Source organism: Anser cygnoides, chromosome 3 (assembly GCF_040182565.1).
Source record: "Anser cygnoides isolate HZ-2024a breed goose chromosome 3, Taihu_goose_T2T_genome, whole genome shotgun sequence".
Lineage (NCBI taxonomy): Eukaryota > Metazoa > Chordata > Aves > Anseriformes > Anatidae > Anser > Anser cygnoides.
The window spans coordinates 52,065,421-52,086,887 of NC_089875.1; the positions used below are offsets into that span (position 1 = coordinate 52,065,421).

Genomic DNA, 21,467 nt, shown 5'->3' on the forward strand with positions numbered 1-21,467 from the left:
TAAACTGACATGGGGTTAGAGGTCCAAGAAACCTGTGGAACTTTTACTTTTGAGGTTATTATTATGGGTGCATCATAACTATTTTTCAGCACTCTGATTGTGCTTATTTGTCTGTGCACTGTCACGTTGACTGCGCTAATTGTGCACGCCTGGCTTTGGGGCTGAAAGCACCACTTGTAAATGCCATTTTACTGCAGGCTGAGCCTCCTCCTGCTCAGGCATTCCCGCTGCAGCTGGGGGATGCAGGCCCATGTCCTGAGCCACATCTATACAAGGTTTCCTCCAAAAGTGGTAACTGATCGTCCAGTTTGTTTTACTTCAGTGATCTGAGTCACGAATAGTAGTTGCCTGATTGAGGGGGGAATACCAACCACCACCTGAGCCACTAAGGGCACAATCCAGGAATACGCTCTACAAAAGCAGGGCTCAGGCCGGCAGCCTGGAGCCCCCTGACGCTGCGTGCCGCTGCTGGCGGCGGTCGGGGAGGCTGTGAGGAAGCGCGGCCGTTAACAGCCCCGCCGCACCGGCAGCCGGCGCTCCTCGGCGGAGCCGCACACCGCCGCCCCCTGCTCCCTGCCCACAGGCGGCGCGGGGCTCCCGTCCCCGCTGCCGTGACGGCCCCGTCCCCATCCCCACACGGACCCCGCTGCCCGCTCCCCTCGTCGCGGCGCTGCGGGCGGAGCGGGCACCGCCACATCCGGGTGCCGGCCCTTTGGAAGCGCATGCGCGGCTACTGCGAGCCCTGGCACCGCTCCTCCTCCTCCTCCTCCTCCTCCTCCTCCTCCTCCTCCTCCTCCTCCTCCTCCTGCTGCTGCCGCCGCCGCCCCCCCGGGGCGCTGCGCTTCCGCGTTGTCAGGCAAGGGGGAGCGACCGCGAGGCGGCCCGAGGAGGAGGAGGAGGAGGAGGAGGAGGAGGAGGAGGAGGAGGAGGAGGGGTGGGGGGAGGCTGGTGGCTGCGGGGGCGGGCGGCGGCAGCAGCCGGGAGAAGCCCCGGCGGTGACTGGCTGGCGGCACACGCAGCTCCGAGGGGGCGGAGGGTGCCGGGGCTGAAGGGAGGGAGGGAGGGAGGGAGGGGAGGGCGCTGCGAGGCGGCGGGTGTGGGGGGGGAGCAGGGACTGCGGCGGCGGCGGGCGGGGAGCCGGGTGGCACCATGTGAGGCGGCTGCGCGGCCGGGCGCGGAGGCTGCGGGCGGCTCGGCGGCCGGGAGAGACGGGGTGGGACGGGCCGGGGCGGGCCTGGGGCGAGCCGTGAGCCCCCGGCGGGCGGGGCCGGGCCGGGCAGCGGCAGAGCGGGCTGACCGGGCGCCGTTTGCTTGGCTTCAGCCGCCGGGCCCCGATGAGGAGCGCCGCTGCGCTGCCGGACTAGCGCGTCGCCCTCCCGCGGGGGGCTCGTCTGCCGCCGGCGGGGCGGGCGGCGGCGCTCCCCGCTCGGCTCTGCCTCGGCGCCGCCGCGAGCCATGAGGAAATTTAACATCAGGAAGGTGCTGGACGGCCTGACGGCGGTCTCGTCCGCCGCCTCGGCGTCGTCCGCCGCGCAGCAGCAGCAGGCGGGCAACCGGGAGAGCGAAATCCAGGAGACGCTCCAGTCCGAGCACTTCCAGCTCTGCAAGGTGAACGCGGCGGCCTCGGGGTGCGCCCCGGGGGGGGTCGGGGGGACGGAGGGGAGAAGCGGTGGCCGTGTCCGCAAGCAGCTTGCCCGGAGACTGGCAGGGCTCGATGCCGGCGGGGTGCGCCCGGGCTTTCGGGGGAGAGCGGGATGGAGGAGGGAGGGAGGGAGGGATGGAAGGAGGAGGGAGGGATGCCCGGCGTTGTCGCGGCCTTTCAGCGGCAGGCTCCGCTGGCGGGCCCCGAGGACGGGGGTCCGGGGCTCTGCGTGCCGGGGAACGCGGCTCGCCGCTCCCGTTGCGCCTGGAGGGGGCTGTAGACGTTTGTGGTGCTTCGGCTGCAGTGTGTTGCCAAGTCGCCGGGGCTGCTGTTGCAAAGGTTCTCCAGAGACGGAGGAAAAGTTCCCCCCTTTTTTTTTTTTTTTTTCATTTGCTTGCGTGTGATACGATAACTGCAGTTAGTGCCCGCACGCTTTTGGAAAATGATGCAGCGAATTAATCCGCCAGCTGTACCTAGAGGAATAAAAACTGATTTGAATATCAATACCCATTTTTATCTTTACAGTGCACCCGTGGCCTAGCTTGGTATGGCTGAGCTTGTTTGTGGATTCGCCTCCTTGTTTTGTGTAGTATTGCAGGCGTTCCTGCCACTTTTACAAGTTGCTCGTGAAGGACACGGGAAAGAGCAGGGCTATTACTACTTAGATTTTACTCACTGTGAAACACTGAGAGTTGTGAGCTATGCCTGCAACTTGACTGAAGTAAAAGGAGTCTGTCAGAAGTTTGCTATGCGTTTATGAGGTCCTAAAATAACCCTGCGTTAAACTAGAGGTTTTGCAGTTGAAAAGCCAGTGTTTGTATGGCTTACATTGCATACATCTACAGTAGAAGTCAGAATAGATAATGCTTTTGTTCTTCTTGATTCCGATTAATTGCAGCCTGAGAAGCGTAATGGGGTTGTTGCTTGGTCGATTACCAAATTAGTGTTGGCTAATCAGAAACCAAAATGTGCCAACTGCCTCATATTAAGAAAGAATCCCTTGGTTAAGGGGGCTTTGTTTTGTTTTTGTGGCATGTTTTTTGTTTGCCTATTTTCAGGAGTGTTTTTTAGTTTGTTTTGAAGGGAAGCAGAGGTTGAGAGTGATGTTCTGTGGAGGTTGGGTTGATTTTTTTACTGTTTTTTTGTAAAGGTGATGAGTGAGTTTGCACTGTCATGTGGGGCCTGTCGGAGTGAAATTGAGGTAGCTCTGACAAGCAGGTGTAGCAATTTGTAACAGTTCGGACAACAAGTCTGGCTTTGTTGCCAAACTTCCTAGGAACATCACAGATTTTAATGGTTTAGTGCCATTCTTAGGGTTAAAATAGGAGTAGTCGGAGAATGACATGGATGGAAAAATAAAATGCCATGTTGATACAGTCTTTGTACAGAAATAATGCAAGATTCACATTAAGTTTCAGTAAGTATGACTGTCATTTGGTGATCAAGGGTGAATGACTGGACCAACTTTAAAAAAATCTTTCATAATCGGTGCATATAGGACAGCTGTTATTCTCAATCTGTTGGTTCCTCTCTTAATTGTGATTAATGCTGAATCCTATTCCCTAACATATGATATTGATTCTGTTTATTTTTGGTCTGCTGCTTGTCCCGTCATTACTACGATGCTCTGACTTGTTAGACTGTGCGCCATGGTTTCCCCTATCAACCTTCAGCCCTGGCATTTGATCCTGTTCAGAAAATACTGGCCATCGGGACTCAGACTGGAGCATTAAGGCTGTATCCTTTTATGTTCTGAAAAGGAAATTAGCGTACCTCACACAAATGATGTTTTGATTCAGCTGCTGGAGCCATTCAGATGTGTGGTGGGAACCAGGTATGCAGAAGGGGGGAAAAGCTCTGTTTTCTGGTGGCGGGTGGCATGGCTGTTCTGCTTGTTGTGTGTCAGTTCAGGTTGTGTTAATGCTATGAGGTATGGCTGCTTAGTCCCCCTTATCTGCAGTTAATATATACGTTTTGTAGAGGATTACCAATGCGCTGACAATTTAGAAGCACAGTCAGCTGCTATAAAAAGAGACCTGTCTGAGGGTCTGTTTCATTTTCTGCTATAACCTTTGGAATTATAAAACTCCATGCTGCTTGTATTTATTTTTTGTCTTGCTCTTGAGAGAAATGTTGTAGTAGTGTAGATCTTCTTACTACTTCTGTATTGCCAAAAAGTAGTTTCAAGTGGGGATGTTAAAGGATGTGGGAACAGTATTTCACTAATAATTTGTAACTGACAGAGATGAGCAGATTAAATTCATGGAATAAACCAACAGTAATGTTACTACTTCTTGTTCAAAAAAAAAAGTGAACTGTCCGTACGTTTGTAGCCATATGGTACCACATCCATACTGTACCACCCAAGGCACATAATAACATACGTGTTTAAACTTTTATTTTAAAAGAACATGCCCTGTAGATCCTTTAATCCACACTAACATTGCCTAAACCTTACTTTTCAACGGAGTAGAATGAGTTGATTTCTGTATTGTCCTGGAATTGTCTAAATTCTGACGTTTTTGGAGAAGGCTTAGCCATCTTGCTAGAAAAATTGAGTTAATTCTCTTTAAACTGCAGGTAAATCTCATCATTCTCTTTCCTTTGTTAATTACGTTACTCTGCAAGTGGACATTTTGTTTCCTTCCTTAACATCAGTGTTCTGTCTAAGGTTAACTGTCTTAAAAGGGTTGTCTTTTACAAGTTGAAAAGTTAGAACTTCAGTATTAAAGAAGAGGCTGAACTGAAGTAACTTGTATGATGTCTATAATGTTATGAACTCCCAAGATCTCTCGACTCTCAGTGGTCAACAGTAATGACTGTGAAGTGCTCTCAGTAAAATATTCAAAACTATACTTAATAAATTTTAGTTTTTAAAAAGGTGATGCATTTGATTTAAATGAAAAATGAAGGGTATGCGAGGCTCTGTTGGTTTTAATTACTCTCATATTGGTACAATAGATGAGAGAACAAAATGAGACCTAAAAGTAAGGATTGGGGTTGGAGGGAGAGAACAACATGCACTTACTTAGAGCTTACTTGCCTGCAGTTTACGGCAATATGATGATGTAGGTTGCCTTATGATGACTTGATTAAAAACATATTTCTTGTCACTTAGTCGTGACTACACCTGTGATTTCTGAGTGTGAATTGCTTTCTAAATAATCAGGAGGAGCCTAGCAGGATTGTGAGGGAAGCAACGGTTGCTGTGAGAGGAAGCAGTAATGTGAACAGAAAATGTTTCCTAAGGGAAGAAGTTTCATGCTGAGGCCGGAACATTTGTGTTCCGCTAACTTAGCGAAGGTCAGTATCCGTCTCAGTACTGACTGAGTCATGGAAGAACTGTTCTAAAGCCCTCCGTTTAGCCTGATGGGTTAGCCCAGTAACCCAACAGCACTGCAGAAGTTGTATCTCCTGTGATTACTTGCTTTTGGGGAGGGAGAGGTGCAGGCAGAGGGGATAGATTCAGATACACTCAAAACGTAAAACCAGCCTCTCACTTTCTGCTGTGTGAAACCTAGGAAGACGGCTCTCTGGCAAGGAGCGGAACTTGCAAGAGCTGTTTATTTCACCTTACTGTTCATGGACAAAAACTGAACCACAAAGTTATAGGTAACCTGTAGGATGTCTTACCTGCTGAGGCTTTTACTAATGATAAATTACATGCAAGGATTCATTGCATGTAATCTAAGGAAGTGGGAGCCACTCTCTCTTTAGAGCTGTAGAAGTGTGTCTTAATTGAAATGAGGTGTGAACTAGGAAGACTGAGAGCGAATAAAGAGGTGTTCATTGAGAACTAAACCCTAAAACTGTAAGGAAAGTCAATCCTGATTTTCTTCTTCTGTTGTGAGGGTATAGAAGTAAAGGAAGGATAATGCTTCCTTCATTGTCTACTGGCGGATGCAAGTTGGGTATTAGTGTTTTTCTTGCATCTTCAGGTATGGATGCAGCTTGTCAGGCTTTCAGTTCCTTTCTATTGCAACTAGGCGATCTGAGTAATTGCGAAGCAACGGGGTGTTGTGTTTTTTTTTTTTTCTGAAAGGGTATTAAAGTTAAAAAGCTCTTAAGAAATGTACTAACTTCGTTTAGATTTAATTTCTGTACATACTAGTGAATACTACAGCCCTGATTTACTTACAGCAATTTATGAGCTAGTCCCTTTATAGAACGTGTTTTCTGTATTTGAGCAGATTTCAATTCAGTTATTTTAACTAAAGTATTGTCTAGAAAAGGTTAATGTGAACAGAAATTTTCTTAGTCGTGCTCCCATTTCATTCTTAATTTTGAGGACTCTGTAAGCGCCAGTGAAAGAAAAAATGCATTTTAATGCTGTCTCTACTATTGGTACAGTGACATGTCAGAGTAGAACTAAAGCTTTTTCTGAAGAACCAGGATTTGTGGACAGAAATAAAATGGGAGTTCACTGATTTGGTATATTTATCAATTAGAGGTAAATAAAGACAAAATAACATCAACATGGTATTAAGCTCTCTGAGTCCACAATGTAATTGTGAAAATGGAAATACTAAAGTATAGTTTGCATGTTTCACTAATCAGATTGGAAATAGAATTACTACTTCATTAATATTGTTTGTCCCTGTCATAAGCTTGACCAGTTAAAATCAGAAGAGCACTGTGGAGTTGGTGAGTTAGCATGCTAGAGACAGAAATTCACCATTTCATTCCCATGACCAGCAGCTGGTTCTAGACCTTGCAGTTTTAAGAGGGAGAGAAGTCCATATAGTAGTAGAAAGAGACTTTTTTATTTTTTTACGGAAGTCACCAAAGTGGTAGTTTAGGAGTATTCACTAGCTTAATTTGAGCTGCATATAGCTTGTATCCTCCCCCCACCCATTTGAAAACAACAAATAAATCAACAACAACAAAATTGATTTCATTTCCAGCATTACTTATAAATATTTCTGACTGGGATTTAGGTAGCAAGTGTTTCTGAGACTGACTGATACTGCTTAATAAAAAGGAACGTTTTGAGCTGTTAATAGGACTCTTCTTCCTTTTTTTTTTTCTGTTTTTAGCTATGGAGAAAATCTTGGTTCCCTTCCTGTGTATCGGGAGAAGTTACAAAATGTGTATAGCTTATTCTATACAAACCTGGAGAGGTGTCAGATCCTGGACCTCCTGCACTTGACGTAGAACAGCCAGGTGGCATGAACATCCTCCCTGACATTAGGACCTGTCGAAAATAATTGAACAGTTTAATTTTGTGTTCTGTATTTCAGGAGAAACTGAGTGATGCGATAGGAACAAGAGCAGAAGTGCACTTTGGAGCAACATTAAAAACTTGAATTTGCTTATCTTGTCCACCCTCACAATTACCTGCTTGCTGTGATCCAGCTGTTCCTCTGCATTCATTGTGTTGATTGAAGGATGCTCATTCTAGCTGGTTGAGGTGTTTTGAGTCTTGGCTGGTGGCCTGGCCTTCAGGTGTGGAATTTCTACCTCAGGCTTACTTTGCTGTAGTTTTGGATACTCGTGAATGTGTTCCCCACAAGGAACAATTTTCTCACTATTTATACATACTACATTTCAACAGCAGCGTAAGCTTCTGGGGACCTCACCTGTCACTGCAGGCCAGTTTCATCAGCTTCTCCATATGCAATGCCATTTAGCTGTTGTTACAAGTGTTGCTATCACCTTCTGGTCTCCTGTCCCAGATGTGTTGGATATAAAGCTGTAGAATGTTCATCTATGTTTTGTTTCTTTCCTGAGTGTACCTGAAGTGTTTCAACAGGACATGTAGTCCAGAATTTTAAGGAAGTTTCCTGCATGACAACCATCTGTGTTTTGCTTTCCCAGCACATACCAAAAACTTTCTAATGAGCTGGGTGTATGTACTTAAGGTCTAACTTACCTGCATGGTGCAATGGGGTGGACTCTGTTCCGTGACATCCTGATGGCTTCCAGTGTCACGGGTAATGGGCCTGCTTCTGTGCTCTCATTTACTCTCACTCTTCTACTTGAAAGTCCCTCTAGGAGTCAAATGTGACCTGACTGCAACAGCATTTGTGTAGTGAAGAGATTTGATAAACATGGAAAACACTTTTTCAGGATCTTCCTGTATTTGGAATGATGTTTCCTGAAAACTTTATATTATTAGTTGTACAAGGCTCTGGCCTTGAAAACAAACGGAGAAGCTCAGCTGACTGTGATAGGAGGTAGGATAAGCTTTGAAGCAAAAGCAGATAATTTGAAGGAAACTTGCTGCCTGCTGTTTAACTGCTCAGTCTTAAACAAGGTAGTTCAGTTTTCTGTGCTTTAATTTCTCAGTAGCAAAACTAGGACAGTAGATCAAGTAAGTCACATTTTGATTGTCTGCCAACATGAATACGGTATTTCTGTTGGTGCTTCATTCCTTTGAAAAACATGTGTTTCCAGCTTGCAGCTCAGCTTCTCATGATGGAGAGAATCCGAAGAAGAACACCTTTTCCACCAGAAGTTCTTGAAAATGAAGGGGATACCAGTAGAGTGAATGTTATGCCTTCCACACAGACCAAATTGGCCATGAGTCTTTATTTCTAAGCAGAATAGGTTCTTTACTTAAAGAGTGTTTTTTCCTGTTGCAAACTCTGTTCACAGGAAGGAGAAAAATTAGGTTGTTTGTCATTCCGTCATTAAATAACTGAAGATCCCAATCATTCTGAATGTCAGCATCTGTTCATTTCCCCCCATTCTTTTCAGCAGTAAAAGAAGTCTCTTACGTAAGCAAATGGCTGAAGTTTTCATATATCTGAGGCATATAAAACTTATTTTCTGTGACTTCCATTCTCTGGGCTTTGTGAGAAGATTTTGCAACTGTAATTCTTTGATCAAAATAGCTCAAAGCCTGGATGTGTGGTTTCTTGCAGTTTCTGATGAAATGTTTGTTACAGCATCTGAATAGTTTTACAGTGGATGTATACCCATAAAATCCGAGCAAATCAGTGAAGTCTCTAAAGTTCTAACTAATTTCTGTGTTAAACTTGTGACATTATATCCATTAACAATACTTTCCTTTCCTTTGTATTGTTCAAACTACAGAAGGAAGTCTGTTTTTTTTCCCCTCTTACTGAAATATCAACTTGGGTTGTTTTGTTTGTTTTGAAGTAGCTGAATACCTGCTCTTTCTCCCTTCAAAAGGGCAGTAGGGAGATGACTGGAGTTCTTTTTGCAGTATTCAGAGTGAAGACTTCAGTTTTTCAGACCAGGCATCTAACTGTGAAGTTGGCAGTGCTTCAAGTGAGAGACTGGATCAGATGAATTGGAGAGGTCGTGTCCAACCTAAATGATTCTGTGATTCTACTAAACTCAAACTAAACTAACGTTTTTTGGAATGTCAGGCTTTTGGCATGTGGATGTTGGAAGAGAATGGTTTCAATCCATTCCCACATTCTTCTGGACTTTGAACAAATGTTTGTTTGAAGAAGAGTACATCAGCAAAGCTTCTAAAAAATATTGCAGTAGTGTCATGCCAGAGCAACTCTGTGATTACCTATTAATGAGAAAATGTTTTTTGGATACCTCATCACCCAATTCATGTAGAGGAGGAGTTTTTTTTAAAGTACTTTGGTTGTAGCATACATTCATCTTATCACATTTTCGTTTCTTTAAACGCTACCACATTTCTTATCATATCTTTCAGCACTTAGTTCACATGAATATCATTAGCTCTCATACAGATGGGGGGGGAAAAAGTCCCCATCCCCTAAATGAAGAAAATCAACCAACCTTTGGATACACTGGAATGAGATATGGTCAAAATGATGATACGGTATTATGTGTAACTCTTAGAAATGCAAAGAATTATAGAGAGTTAGTCCTACAGAGAGAAAGCTGTGACTGAATTCTTCATAATGTATAGGATGGTGTACTTTTAAAATTCATAATTACTCATGCTAGGAGACTGTGATACTTGATCAAAGTAAGAAAACTGAATGCATCGTCTGTTTCAAGTATTGTCTTTTGTGTTGTAATTCTACACAAGAGCTCGTAGTGATCACTGTTGTTCATAAATACCTGAAGTATAATTGTATTAAATCTCATACTATAGTTTATGAAAATGAATTTTAGAATGAAAACTTTTCATCCCTGTTGTAGCTATGTTACTGACAAAGTGGAAATCTAATGGATGTAGTCTTGCAACCTGAAACTTGCTGGGTCATAGTGAGCTTGGGGAAGGGAGTATCTTCTGGAAAACAAGTGAAGTTTTCAAGGCTGCAGGCTTTACCATAGCACCAGCAGGGTCTGTTTCCTCGGACCTTCTAGCTGTCTGTGAAATGCTGAGGTGATGCAGGTTTTGTGATCTGATGGTTTTTGTCCTCACAGCACTGAACCAGAATTTTAGAGTAAAATGTAACAGGGAATTAGACAGCTGGGACCTAGCTTAGGCTTTCAGGTTTCTGGTACAGTGCCCAAGTCTTAATTCGACATTTTACTGGATTTGTTCTTTCTCAGTCGCTGTGGAAGGGCTTTTGGAACTGAAATAGCATTATTGCTGCAGGAGAAGAAATGAGCAGTTTTGGTAGTCATGGCTGGAAAAACAGAAGTGGCTTATGATTTGAGATGTGATAAAGCTTGAAAGCACAAATTAAGATCGTAAGCTCTTTCTAACAAAACTTCCTGTTTGACAAAAAATTTGTAACTGCATTAGATTTCTTTTAAGTGTCCAGCACATCTGTATTTTTAAAAAGATTTCACAAGGCATTCTTCACACAAACGTTCTAACGGAGTGCCGTTATCATAGAACCACAGAATGGTTTGGGTTGGATGATCTTTAGCTAGACCATCCAATTCCAACCCCACTGCCGTGGGCAGGGACACCTCCCACCAGACCAGGTTGCCCAAAGCCCTATCCAGCCTGGCCTTGAACACTTCCAGGGATGGGGCATCCACAACTTCTTTGGGTAACCTGTTTCAGTGCCTCACTACCCTCTGAGTGAAGAATTTCTTCCTTATATCTAATTTAAATCTCCCCTCTTTTAGTTTAAAGCTGTTATTCCTTGTCCTATCACTATGTTCCCTGATAAGGAGTCTCTCTCCTGCTTTCTTGTGGGCCCCCTTTAGGCACCAGAAGGCTGCTATAATTTCTTCCCAGAGCCTTCTCTTCTCCAGGCTGAACAACCCCAGCTCCCTCAGCCTGTCATGGGAGAGGTGCGCCAGCCTCTTGATCGTCTTTGTGACCCTGCTGTGGACTTGTTCTAATACTTTCAAGTCCTTCTTGTGCTGGGGGCCCCAGAGCTGAATACAGGACTCCAGGTGGGGTCTCACAAGAGCAGAGGGAGGCAGCCACCTCCCTTGCCCTGCTGCTATGCTGCTTTTGGTGCAGCCCAGGATATGGTTGGCTTTCTGGGCTGCAAGCGCACACTGCCTGCTTGCTTTGAGCTTCTCATCAACCAACGATCTCAGATCCTTCTTCTTAGGGATGCTCTCAATCCATTCTCTGCCCGGCCTGTATTTGTGCTCAGGATTGCCCTAACCCGGGTGCAGGACCTTGCACTTGACCTTGTTGAACCTCATGAAGTTCACACAGGCCCGCCTATCAGGCCTGTCCAGCTCTGTCTAGATGGCATCCCTTCCCTCCAGCGTGTTGACCACACCTCACAGCCTGGTGTCATCAGCAAACTTGCTGAGGGTGCGCTCAGTTTCACTGTCCATGTCACCAACAAAGATGTTAAACAGTGCTGGTTCCAATACTGACCCCTGAGGAGCACCACTCATTGCTCTTTGATTGTGACCGTCCAGCCAATTGAAGTGACCAGAAGTGCCCTCAGTTACTACTTTATATATATCTTCTTGCTCTTCTAGAACATCTGTTTCTTGATATTTTTTCCTGTGTTGTTTACTGCTTTTGGAACAGTAAAAAAACAAAAACAAAAACCCAAAAAATACATTTTTTTTATCAGGGTTCCTGTAGAACATTTGTTTTTGTAGGGTTGTCTTTGTAGCACTTCAGTGAAAAAAACAGAATCAAACCTGTAAATTGTTACATGCCTGTTTGAAGTTAAACAATACTGGAGAACTTGAATTTTAGGAACGTTGTCCTTAATCTTAGATGTCTGGTAATGGTTTTGCATTTGGAAGAAAAAAAAAAAGCCCTTAGCAGTTCTGAGAGAGTAAACGTTGCAGTAAGTCTTTAATCCCCTGGGTCTTCTCTTTTCTTTTTGCTGTTCTTGATGTGACCCGCCCTGGAGTGCACCATTGAACTGATCATGCTAATTCATTTGAAAAATGCTGATTCTTAGACCTGCAAAGTACATCTGGTTAAGTAAACAAGACTCTAATTCTCCAGAGATCTAGTTCTTTGACACACAGAGTGTTTATTTGTGTGCTGACCTGAGAAAAAAGTTTATGGTACTTGTGAACCAAGACCGTGTACGAGAGCGCATTGCTTACCCGCTTCCAGTACGCTTCCATCGGCTTTTGAAGTTATCTTATTTTACTGAACTTAAGTTTGAGTTGTAGTATTGTAATTGATGCTTGAGCGCTAATCAGGGCTATGCCTTGGCATAGCCTCTTAGTATTCAGCAGGTGGTACTTAAGTGACCTTTTGTGTCAACACTTCTGTTGTAGGCACTTGATAATAATAATACAGCTTGTGTTTATCAAAGGGAACACTAAGTTACTACTGGTGTTGACTTCCAGTGCAAATACACGTAAAGGTCTAACAACGTAATTTAAAGTACTGGCAGTGATACTTGCATCACTGAATTTAGGCACAGTGTAAAATGAGTCTTGGAAATAGCTACAACTGAAATATTCACTAATGAAAATTGGGGTGGAGTGGTAAATTCCTTATTAGTTGATTTCTAAAATATGTAGCAATTCTGTCAACCTCTGGAGATTCATACTGAATCCAGATTCATGTTGATTTTTACAGTGGTTTCATGAAAGTACTTCTTCCGTGGCTATCATTTAGTCTGATCTGACACACTGATGTTCTGTTTGAGACTCTGCCACAAACGAGAACCATTTTGTCTTGCAGTTAAAATCTCTCCTTGGTAAGAGATGCCTGCTTTTATGTCTGAGATCTGTACAACCTGATGAAAGCCCTGGTCTGCATAGTTCTAATTTAATCACTTCCTGCACAGACCTAGTCTATTTTAAATCCATAAGATTCCTTTTTTTTAAAAAAAAAAAAAAGTATGCTAGATATCGACAGTGCTTATATTGAGATAAAATCAATCTTAACTCAGCAATTGATATAGCTTAAATTGTATTAGGTGATTTTTTTCACTTGCATTCAGGATACAGCTTCCCCAGTCATCTGTCCACTGTAATTCTACTCTGCATTGGTGTTTCTGTACTTAAAATTCAGAGTGAATGAAAAATCCTTATCTTAAACGTCAAGAATAGTGAAGGTAGATGAAACTTGAAATGTGTGTTTCCTGCTAGTGCAGAAAACAGAGTGCAAGATGAAATGTTTTGAGAAATGTAAGGTTATATTGACTGAGCTAATTAAAGCCTATGAAACTTTTTTTTGTAGTAAGTGACTCTGATCTTGAAATACTTGACCAAGTGCTGTGCAGTATGAAGCACTGCAGTTTGCAAAGTTGTCTACCTGATCACTGTTCTACAGAGAAGTTCATCCTTGATAGGAATAACTAAGGCTACTCTTCTTTATTTGTTAATTTTACTGAATGTCATTGGATTTTTGCTTAATAAATGTCTTAACGAGGTAGTGACAATCTGTTTTCTGTCTGGGCAACTCAAATCTTATTTTCCTTTCATAATTAGATGAGGAAAATTGCAGTGGCCACTACTTCCATGTCCAGAATAATTCTTAGCAGGTCTCGCTCAAACCGCAGTGCTCACGAGAGCAGCATGGTTGGAGAGGGGAGGGGGAGAGACTCTCAGGTTCTCCACCAAGAAGACTGTAGACCAGACTCACCCTTTCATGAGGTTTCTCCCAAGATGTAATTGTCTCATTCTGCTCCTGTATTCTCCTGAAAAGCGTCCACAGGAGCTGCCTTAGCTTTGGAAAGCAAGTAACTAAGGAAAGGATGCAGGTCCAAAGCAAGGCCTCTGTAGCTCTGCTTGGTGAGCTACTGCTTTAGTTCATGTGATTGGTGCTGTTTCAAGCAGAGAGGTGCATTGCGCAGCCTCTTGAAGCTGCTTCCAGGCATGTACTCTGTATGTGTTCTATTAACACTATATCTTTGGTTCATGCTAAAATGAAATGTTTAACACCTAGGGAACAGCCAACTAAAGAGGTAATCCACCTGGTATCTAATGCTTTTCATTGCCTCTTCTGCTGAAGGTTCTGCCTCTTTGTGGCCTAGTAACACCAGCTCAGCAGCAGATGGACAAAAGCAACTTGCATTTTTCTACTTGCTCATTAGGGAAAAAGAATAGAATGCTGAATTTTTGTGATCACTTAATGTTAAATTGATAGGATTAACATGCTTGTATTTTATTTAGCATATGCTCTATCCAGTGTTAGTACCTTGTTAAACAGAACAGATGTTCTTCACAGTTGAAAAACATTCTTGACTGAACTTTGTAGTGTTGGTATTAAAGCTTTAGTGATGCTTATTAATATGCAGAGTGAGCTGCATAACAGTAATTTGCACAGCATTCCCTTTTGTACAAGTATGAAACTTGTGCAGTAAACTGGCACAGTGAAATTAGTTTCACAGCCACCTTTAGATGTCAGATAAAAAGCAAAGCCCCCAAAAAAGCAAAATACAACTCTTCCCTCTACACCCCTGCCCAATAAATTCCCATTTAGGTGACTAAATATAATGAGATCTCTTGCTGGCAAGGTGAATATCCCTTCATTTGTTAAAATAATTAGGTGGCAAGCACAACATTTTTGGAAGAAATCCTGGTGAGTTTACTGAGCTTGGAGAAAGGAGATTGAATAGCCTTCCTCTTTAAGATAGTGTCCCTGTGTTTTCATAAAGGCTGTTGGCCAAAGGAAATAGTGTTCAAATAGCAGCCATTCCCATAGAATACTCTGGTTTTTAAAACTTGTTTTATACTTGTAACTGTTAATAAATAAATACAACAACAAAGCAAACAAAAAGCATATAGGTTCAAAACTTTTTTTTCAGTTCTCTACGGTGTATGTGGCTGTTGACATAGGGTACTTGACTGTTGTACCCATTTACTTTCAGGCACTGCCTGTGAAAGTATCAAAGTACTATGAATATAGTCCCAATTGCTTGAGTAGTGAGAGGGACTGTTTAAAAAGAAAAAAAAAAAGTGGTGCACAGTGACAGAATAGAAGAATGAAATTTATCCGTGCTGAGGAGGATGCTGTGAGGAAGAGGCAGCAGGAGTTAACTTTTATAACCTTATTTTCTTACTTCAGTTGCAAAGGACAAAAACTACTTAACTTCAGAACTTTGGCAGTTTAAAAGAACTGTGTGTTTTGTTTTGTTTTCTGTATGAACATTCTGTCAGTAACTTCTAGATCAAATAAATGCTGTTCTTGGGGCGGGGGTGGAGATAAATTGTGGAGAGGTGGTGGCTTTTCCTCAGCAAGCTGTCCAACTTCTGATCGTACGTTTTTTCTGCTGGCAATTCCCAGTGGGAGGAGCAGCACACCAGAAGGTAGTAACAGTGAAGTTCACTTAGAAAATACTGAAGAACTGCAGTTCTGCATTTTAGCTAATAAACAGAAGCAGTTCCAGTATTTCATGATGGTCTTGTTGTGCATAACTAACAGTGAATTCTATCATTTCCTGCCCAGGTTTTTGAGGGCATTTGTGCAGCCTCTTTACCTCGTATACTTTTCTACAGAAAAAGTGACTGAAACTTAGTGAAGACATGTATTTAATGCAGGGAAGTTGCTTGCAACACATACAATGTAGTACTAGTGCTAACAGCCATAAAGGCTTCTGTCACTGCAGTTTGCAAACACAGCTCTGCAGCTCTAAGAAAGTAGAAACTAACCTTTACTGCTCTGCAAGTACATAGACCACAATTTGAGGGTTAATGTTAAATATTTGAATGCATTGATACCTGTTTGGTCCCCTGCTGTATTTAGAGTGGACTTTTGATTTAAAGCTAGATCCATTATAATACCAGTGATTAGAATTCCAAAGGGGCCAGTGGTGGTATTGTGTAGTTTAAACACAAGTATTTGGTAGTCACTAAAAATTGTATTCTTAACAGGTTTGCTCTGTTCTAAAATAGCTAAAAATTAAGCTGTTAGTACTATTGCACCTGAGGGTCAGGGCATCTGTCTTGGCATAGTAAGCACTACAGGTGGTCAGTGTCACCACTTCATAAAATCATAGAATATCCGGAGTTGGAAGGGACCCACGAGGATCACTGAGTCCAACTCTCCAGTTCCTCCAGGCAAACAGGAGCCGGCTGCAAGAGAAGTACCCGGTGCATTTCATTTCATTTGACAGAAGTTGTAGAAATCCTTACAACTTTGTTGAGGTTATGGGCAGGCTTTTATCCCTGAAGTGCTCAAAAATGACCTTAGCTTCTCTGTGTCTAGTTGACTCTGACCTGGGTAGAATACTTACAGACTTAGCTGTTACTTTACTGAAACCCTTTCTAATAAGGATAGCTTCTAAAACAAGAAAAAAAATCAAGTGCTTGTTGCCTACCTTCAAGCTTTCAGGTTAAAGTTGTGTTTTCCTTTACAAACGTAGTCTTCCTCTATTTTCAAGACTGATGTGAGGAAAAAGGTCAGTTCCTAGTGAGGCTGCAGAAACTTGGGAGATTCTACTTCAATTCCAAGAGTGCTACGTAAATGTTTAATTCTTAAGTCTTGGGTATAATTTCATAGCAATTCACCTCTTTGAATTCAACTGAATATTTACTTGAATATAATATTATATATTAAATATGCTTAGAAATATGTAATACACTAAGTGTTATATAAGTGTAAGGTGTATTATACGCTAAAGTAAAATAGGATTGGCTTAAACTAGATCTTTGACACGTACTGGTTGCAGAAGTTGAAGTGCAAACCTCCAAATCAGTGAGTGGCCTGTGTATTTTTTCTGAACCAGCTACTGAAGCTTGGCTTTTTGGTTTGTTGTTACCAAATTTGCCCAAGACACATGTGGAAGAGCATAGTGAACAAAAAGAAGCATCACTTGGCTATTGTATAAAACAGTGGTGTGCCCACATTTTGAGTCCCGTGTTTCTCTGGTTTCTGCATTTTAGGAAAGGTGGCATGGATTTAGAGGAGGGAGACTAAAATGGTTGAGAATAGAAAGGCTGCCTTACAAGAAGATTTAAAAAAAAAAAAAAAGCTTGGTTTCTTCAGTTTAGAGAAGAGGAGAAGGGGTAAATGTGATCAAGGATTGTAAAGTCAAGAGGAGAGTGGTTAAAATGCATGCTGAGCTGTCATTCAGCAAATTCCACAGTACAACAACTAGGGAGCATTCACTAACATAGTTCTAGACTGATGTAAAAGAGATGGTAGAAAGCATTTTTCAATCTGAATATGACGAGTAGTGGAATTTGCTGCTGTAGGAGGTGGTGGAGGCAGGTTGTGCCAGTGCAGCCAGGAGGGGAATGAACAAACTTGGAGCCACTGGGTCTATAAGCACATGCTACAAGGACTAGGTGGGGATTGCCCTCTAACATACCTGATTCAGCAGTCCTGTGGGTGGTTTGGAAGTAGAAAAAGAATAGGCTGCAAAAAGTGGCCATGTTTGTGTGCTGTTCTTACATAGCACATAGTGATGGTGTAGGGGACAGTGCCAGACTGTGTGGGCCTCTGGTTTGAGTCGGTGCAGTGGTTTCTGTGGTCTTTGGCTGGCTCCTGTCAGAGGAAAGACATCCTTAGCTGTGTGGCTGCACACACGTCTTCATTTCAACTCAGTATTTTGCATGGCGATTGTTTTTACAGCGTACAGATTAAAATTCTCTAAGCCTGTACTGTCTAGTGGCAAGGGGATAATCCTTGCCGCTTAAGCAAAATTTGTCTGATGCCTAAAGAGCTGATGAAACAATTTCTGTGGTTTGGCGTAATGTAAAATGCCAAGGGTGTTGGTGTGGCGTACTGGTGAGTTTTGATGTCAAAGAAGCTGGTATGGAAACTTGAATGTGATAATCATACTGTGATCTGATAATGTTCCTGCTCTTTTTTTTTTTTTGGCTGTAGCTGAGTTTATTGCAATTAGAACAGAGTGCTAAGCAAGGTCAGAAGCTAGTGGTGTTGTAAGATTTGAGGGGGGAAAGCTACTTTGTGCCACTCTTAAAACATGATAGCATCTTATGACAGTAGTTGTACTCAAATTTGACATCAATGATGATAGATGTGTTTTCTGTTCTAAACTTGGTTTGTTCTACAAAGAAAAAAACACAAATACTTTCTAAAATACTTTCTAAAAAAAACCAACACAACTGTATTCTGAAATCTCTCATCTATTATATTAAAAAGCATGTTATTGTAAATGTTACAAATGTACTTAATTTGGGGGGAGGTTTACTCCTAATGAAATTACTCAGTTGGGGATACTTCTTTGTCTTTTTAAAACACCTTAAGATGACCAGTATAAATGCAGTCTGTGTGAGGGATGCTGAATCTCTATAAATATTTTCAATTCCTACTAATAACTTTTGAAGCACCAAGCAACCTCAAGTATCTTAATAGCTCAGTGCTGGACTATTTGTTACTCCTTGTTACTTCTGTGGTTGTCTTTATTAGTAGCCATTTTATAAAACTGCCATTCTCTGTGTCATTTTTGTCCCTGTGTGACTGCAGTGTGGGGGGTCAGCCCAATGTGGGGGTCTTAAATAGTGTTCCTTTCTCACTTGTATTTGAGGAAATTGTTCCCCTTGAGAAGAGTGTTGCTGTTTTGTATGTCGGGAAATTTTGCTTAATAGAAGTAGTCTGTTTATCTTTCAAAAAAGAATAGTTGGTCTGTCTTTATCATGAATGTTTGCAGTTTTCTGTGTCTGTAGGTGATTTTTTTTTTTCTAATGGAGTCACTTCAAAAATACTGTTTCAGTTTTTGAGTGTTCATTGGTACAGTGCTGCTTTTGTCAGTTAATCATAGCACTTGTTGGTGAGTGGCCTCTTCCAGCACCCAGCCCAGATGTGCTCTTGGCAACTATCTCAAGTAGTCTGGGCCTAATAATCAAACTTTCTTCTTTCTTTTCTGATTCAGGGAGGATCAAATTTGCTTATGTATGTGGCCTGTGGGAAGAGATGGCACTTGATTCTATTGAGACATTTCTTTGTCTGTGCTGTGCAGCCCTGTTGATGGCAGAGTGTCTTTGAAGACGACCTGCTCTCCCAGGTTTAGAGTCGAACGGACTTGGAACGTGTGGGGGGATTTGTTGGTGATTCTTGATTAATCAGCCTGTCCTGGAGGCTGGAGCTGGGACCTTGGCCATTCGTGGGAAAACCGAGTAGTAATCAGACTTGTTGTGCTAGTGTATCAAACAGGTTTTGTTTGTAGCCCTTGGATGCAAAACTAGTTGGGATTGCAGGCAAAACACTTCCAGACTTGTAGCGCTTGAAAGAAATAAAATGAGTCTGCAGGCAGTTTGCCCAATAAAGTTTCTTTTTGTAGGGGAAGACAGCTTTTTTTCTTTATACATGTTTGACTTGAGTTTAGCTCAAGTGGAATTCTTTACTAGCAGGGAGGCTAATCCTTTTCTTCATTTTTTTCAGTTCCCACAGATCTGCTAAGAACTGTGCATGTACAACAGGGTTGCTTGTTCCTGCCTAAAGAGTTGCCATTCTAGTATGCCCACATTTGAAGGCAGTAATAAACTCTGAATGGTATCTTGTAAAGATGGTATTTATTCTCTTTGAACTTTTCTACCTAATTCTTGGGGAAAAAAAGTTTCCCTCCTTGTTTCTATTTTTTTTCCTTCTAGCATATGTTTAAGAACATCATCCCAGTATGACAGATACCAACTTAAATGCTTATTGCATCATCTTATATCTGAGCGTCCCATGGCTTTTATTCCTTACCATGCAAAGCATATGTAAAACTACTACGTGTTGCAACTTCTAGTGATTTCAGTATTTGGCTAAGAGTTGCATTAGTGGTTTCCTGGAATATTTTTTGATGGAAGGCGTTACAGAAATGAAGCCTAACAAGTAATTTCACTTTCTTACTATTGCTGAGTAATAAGAATCCATGTAATATTCGGTGTTTTTTGTTTGTTTTGTTTTTTAAAGTTTTAATTGGAACATTTAAAGCAGTGAATTACACTGTATCAATGCGGGTTCTCCTGACATGAAGCAGGTCTTAACTTCCTAGGCTGGATTCAGTTTAAAGGGATGAATTTGTTGCTTAGAAACCTTTTTGAGTTTGGGTGGGGAGCCCTGTTCCAGAGACCTCTGCTCTTGTCTGAGCCCCTGGATATTTTCCTGTTTTGGCATTTCTGCAGCACTGTTTTCTACAGCTGGAAATTTACCTACAAAAGGTGAGAACCCCTCTGGCATCTGTAACTTCAGGCTTTGAAATTAAAACCTCAGTAAAGCTCTGAACTGGTTTGATAGTCTACTAGAAACAGCAAGTGTTTAAATTTTGGGGGGGGGCTGGGGTGGGAAGTAGTACTGGGACTAGTAATGATAATAGCAACTATTCTTTTTTAGAATCACTGACTTTTGTAATAGGTAGAACAGTGGTTGTTTCCATCTCTTGGAGTGGTTCTCAGGAACAAATGAGTTGCTGAAAAGATTCCAGTTGGAACTAAAATGCTCAAAAGCCAATCCAAACTTCCTTAGTTTTTTACTCTAACAAGTTAAAAAGGTAAAAATACAATTAAAGGTAACAATTTCTTGAAGAATCCAGCTGGATTTCTCTTCAAGTAGATCTTTGTACAGCCTTGGTATTTATCTTTCCTTCTTTCTCTTTACCGTTTAAAAAAAGTGGGGACAGGTGAGGGGAGAAGGGGTGGAAATGATCTCTTCTGGCATTTGGAGAGCAGACTGGTAGTGAAGGACACAGCAGCACTCTGCGTAGAAAGGAAAAGCTCTAGTCTGCTTCTGCAGCTTTTCTAAGACTATGCAGCAAGACAAATGCTCAGCTTCCCCCCCCAGTGTTGACCCTTTCCTTGCTCCTCATATCCTCATAAATCAGATTTCAAACTATTAAATTTCAGTGCAGGCTTTTTTGAAGACAATGTCATTCTTGCAGAATTTGTGCTAGAAACTTCATTTAAGCTGCAGGATTGTGGAGGAACCTTGGAAGAGCTGGGCAGCATAAACAGGTATACTTCTGTGGTTTTTAGCCAGAGATGCAGGTTGTCATGTATGTTTTCCTTCAAGCTGTCGTATGAAGAGTGCTGTTTCCCCTTTCCTGGGACTGGAACAGCTTCAGTTATAGGAAGAGAGTTAAAGGATGTGGGTATTCCTTTACCTTTATCTGGGGGAAAAAAGCTGAGACACTTGATCTGTGAAACCTGGTATCATATGGTTCTCTATTGTAATAGAATTACCCTGTGTGTGGTAACTGTTGTTAACAGTGTGTGTAACAGTTTTCCATGACTGCAGCATTTTATGCAGAGCCTCTATTTTAGGATATTGAGGTAATGCTGGCCCTTTTGGTGGGCTGTGCATCTAATCTGGGTTTCTCCTCTCTTCTCAGCTTCCTATTTTCATAAAGCTTACAGGAAAACGTGATCTGCAAGACTTCTTCCTTTCTGTCGAACTTGAACAAAATAATTCTTCAGCCTTAAAAATTACTAGCAGATTACAAAGAAGTAAAACATTCTTGTGATAGCAGGGCAGATGAGCACTGCTTTAAATACCAGATATTACATGGAATATGATGGGAAGTGGAAGTGCACAGGGTTAAAAGATGAACAGATTCTCTAAACTATCAAAAAAAAAACCAAACAACAACCCTCACAACCAACCAAACAAAAAAACCCACCCTCATTTAAAGAAGTG

At 42.3% G+C, this 21,467-nt stretch overlaps 1 protein-coding gene across 9 annotated transcripts in view; it reads left to right on the forward strand.

Annotated features, from left to right (window-relative positions):
* Positions 1-533: 533 nt before the first annotated feature.
* Positions 534-21,467, forward strand: part of STXBP5 (syntaxin binding protein 5) — a 113,894-nt gene continuing 92,960 nt past the window's right edge. For 5 of the 9 annotated variants that reach the window (XM_066994177.1, XM_048067778.2, XM_048067780.2 and 2 more), the window contains exons 1-2: positions 1,178-1,608; positions 3,282-3,379. In XM_066994177.1, coding sequence (XP_066850278.1) covers positions 1,456-1,608; positions 3,282-3,379 — 251 coding nt within the window. In that variant the 5' untranslated portion in view covers positions 1,178-1,455. Of the gene's footprint in view, positions 857-1,176; positions 1,609-3,281; positions 3,380-21,467 lie in introns of those variants that run through there. The other 4 variants (XM_048067772.2, XM_048067774.2, XM_048067775.2 and 1 more) reach the window with 2 other exon arrangements.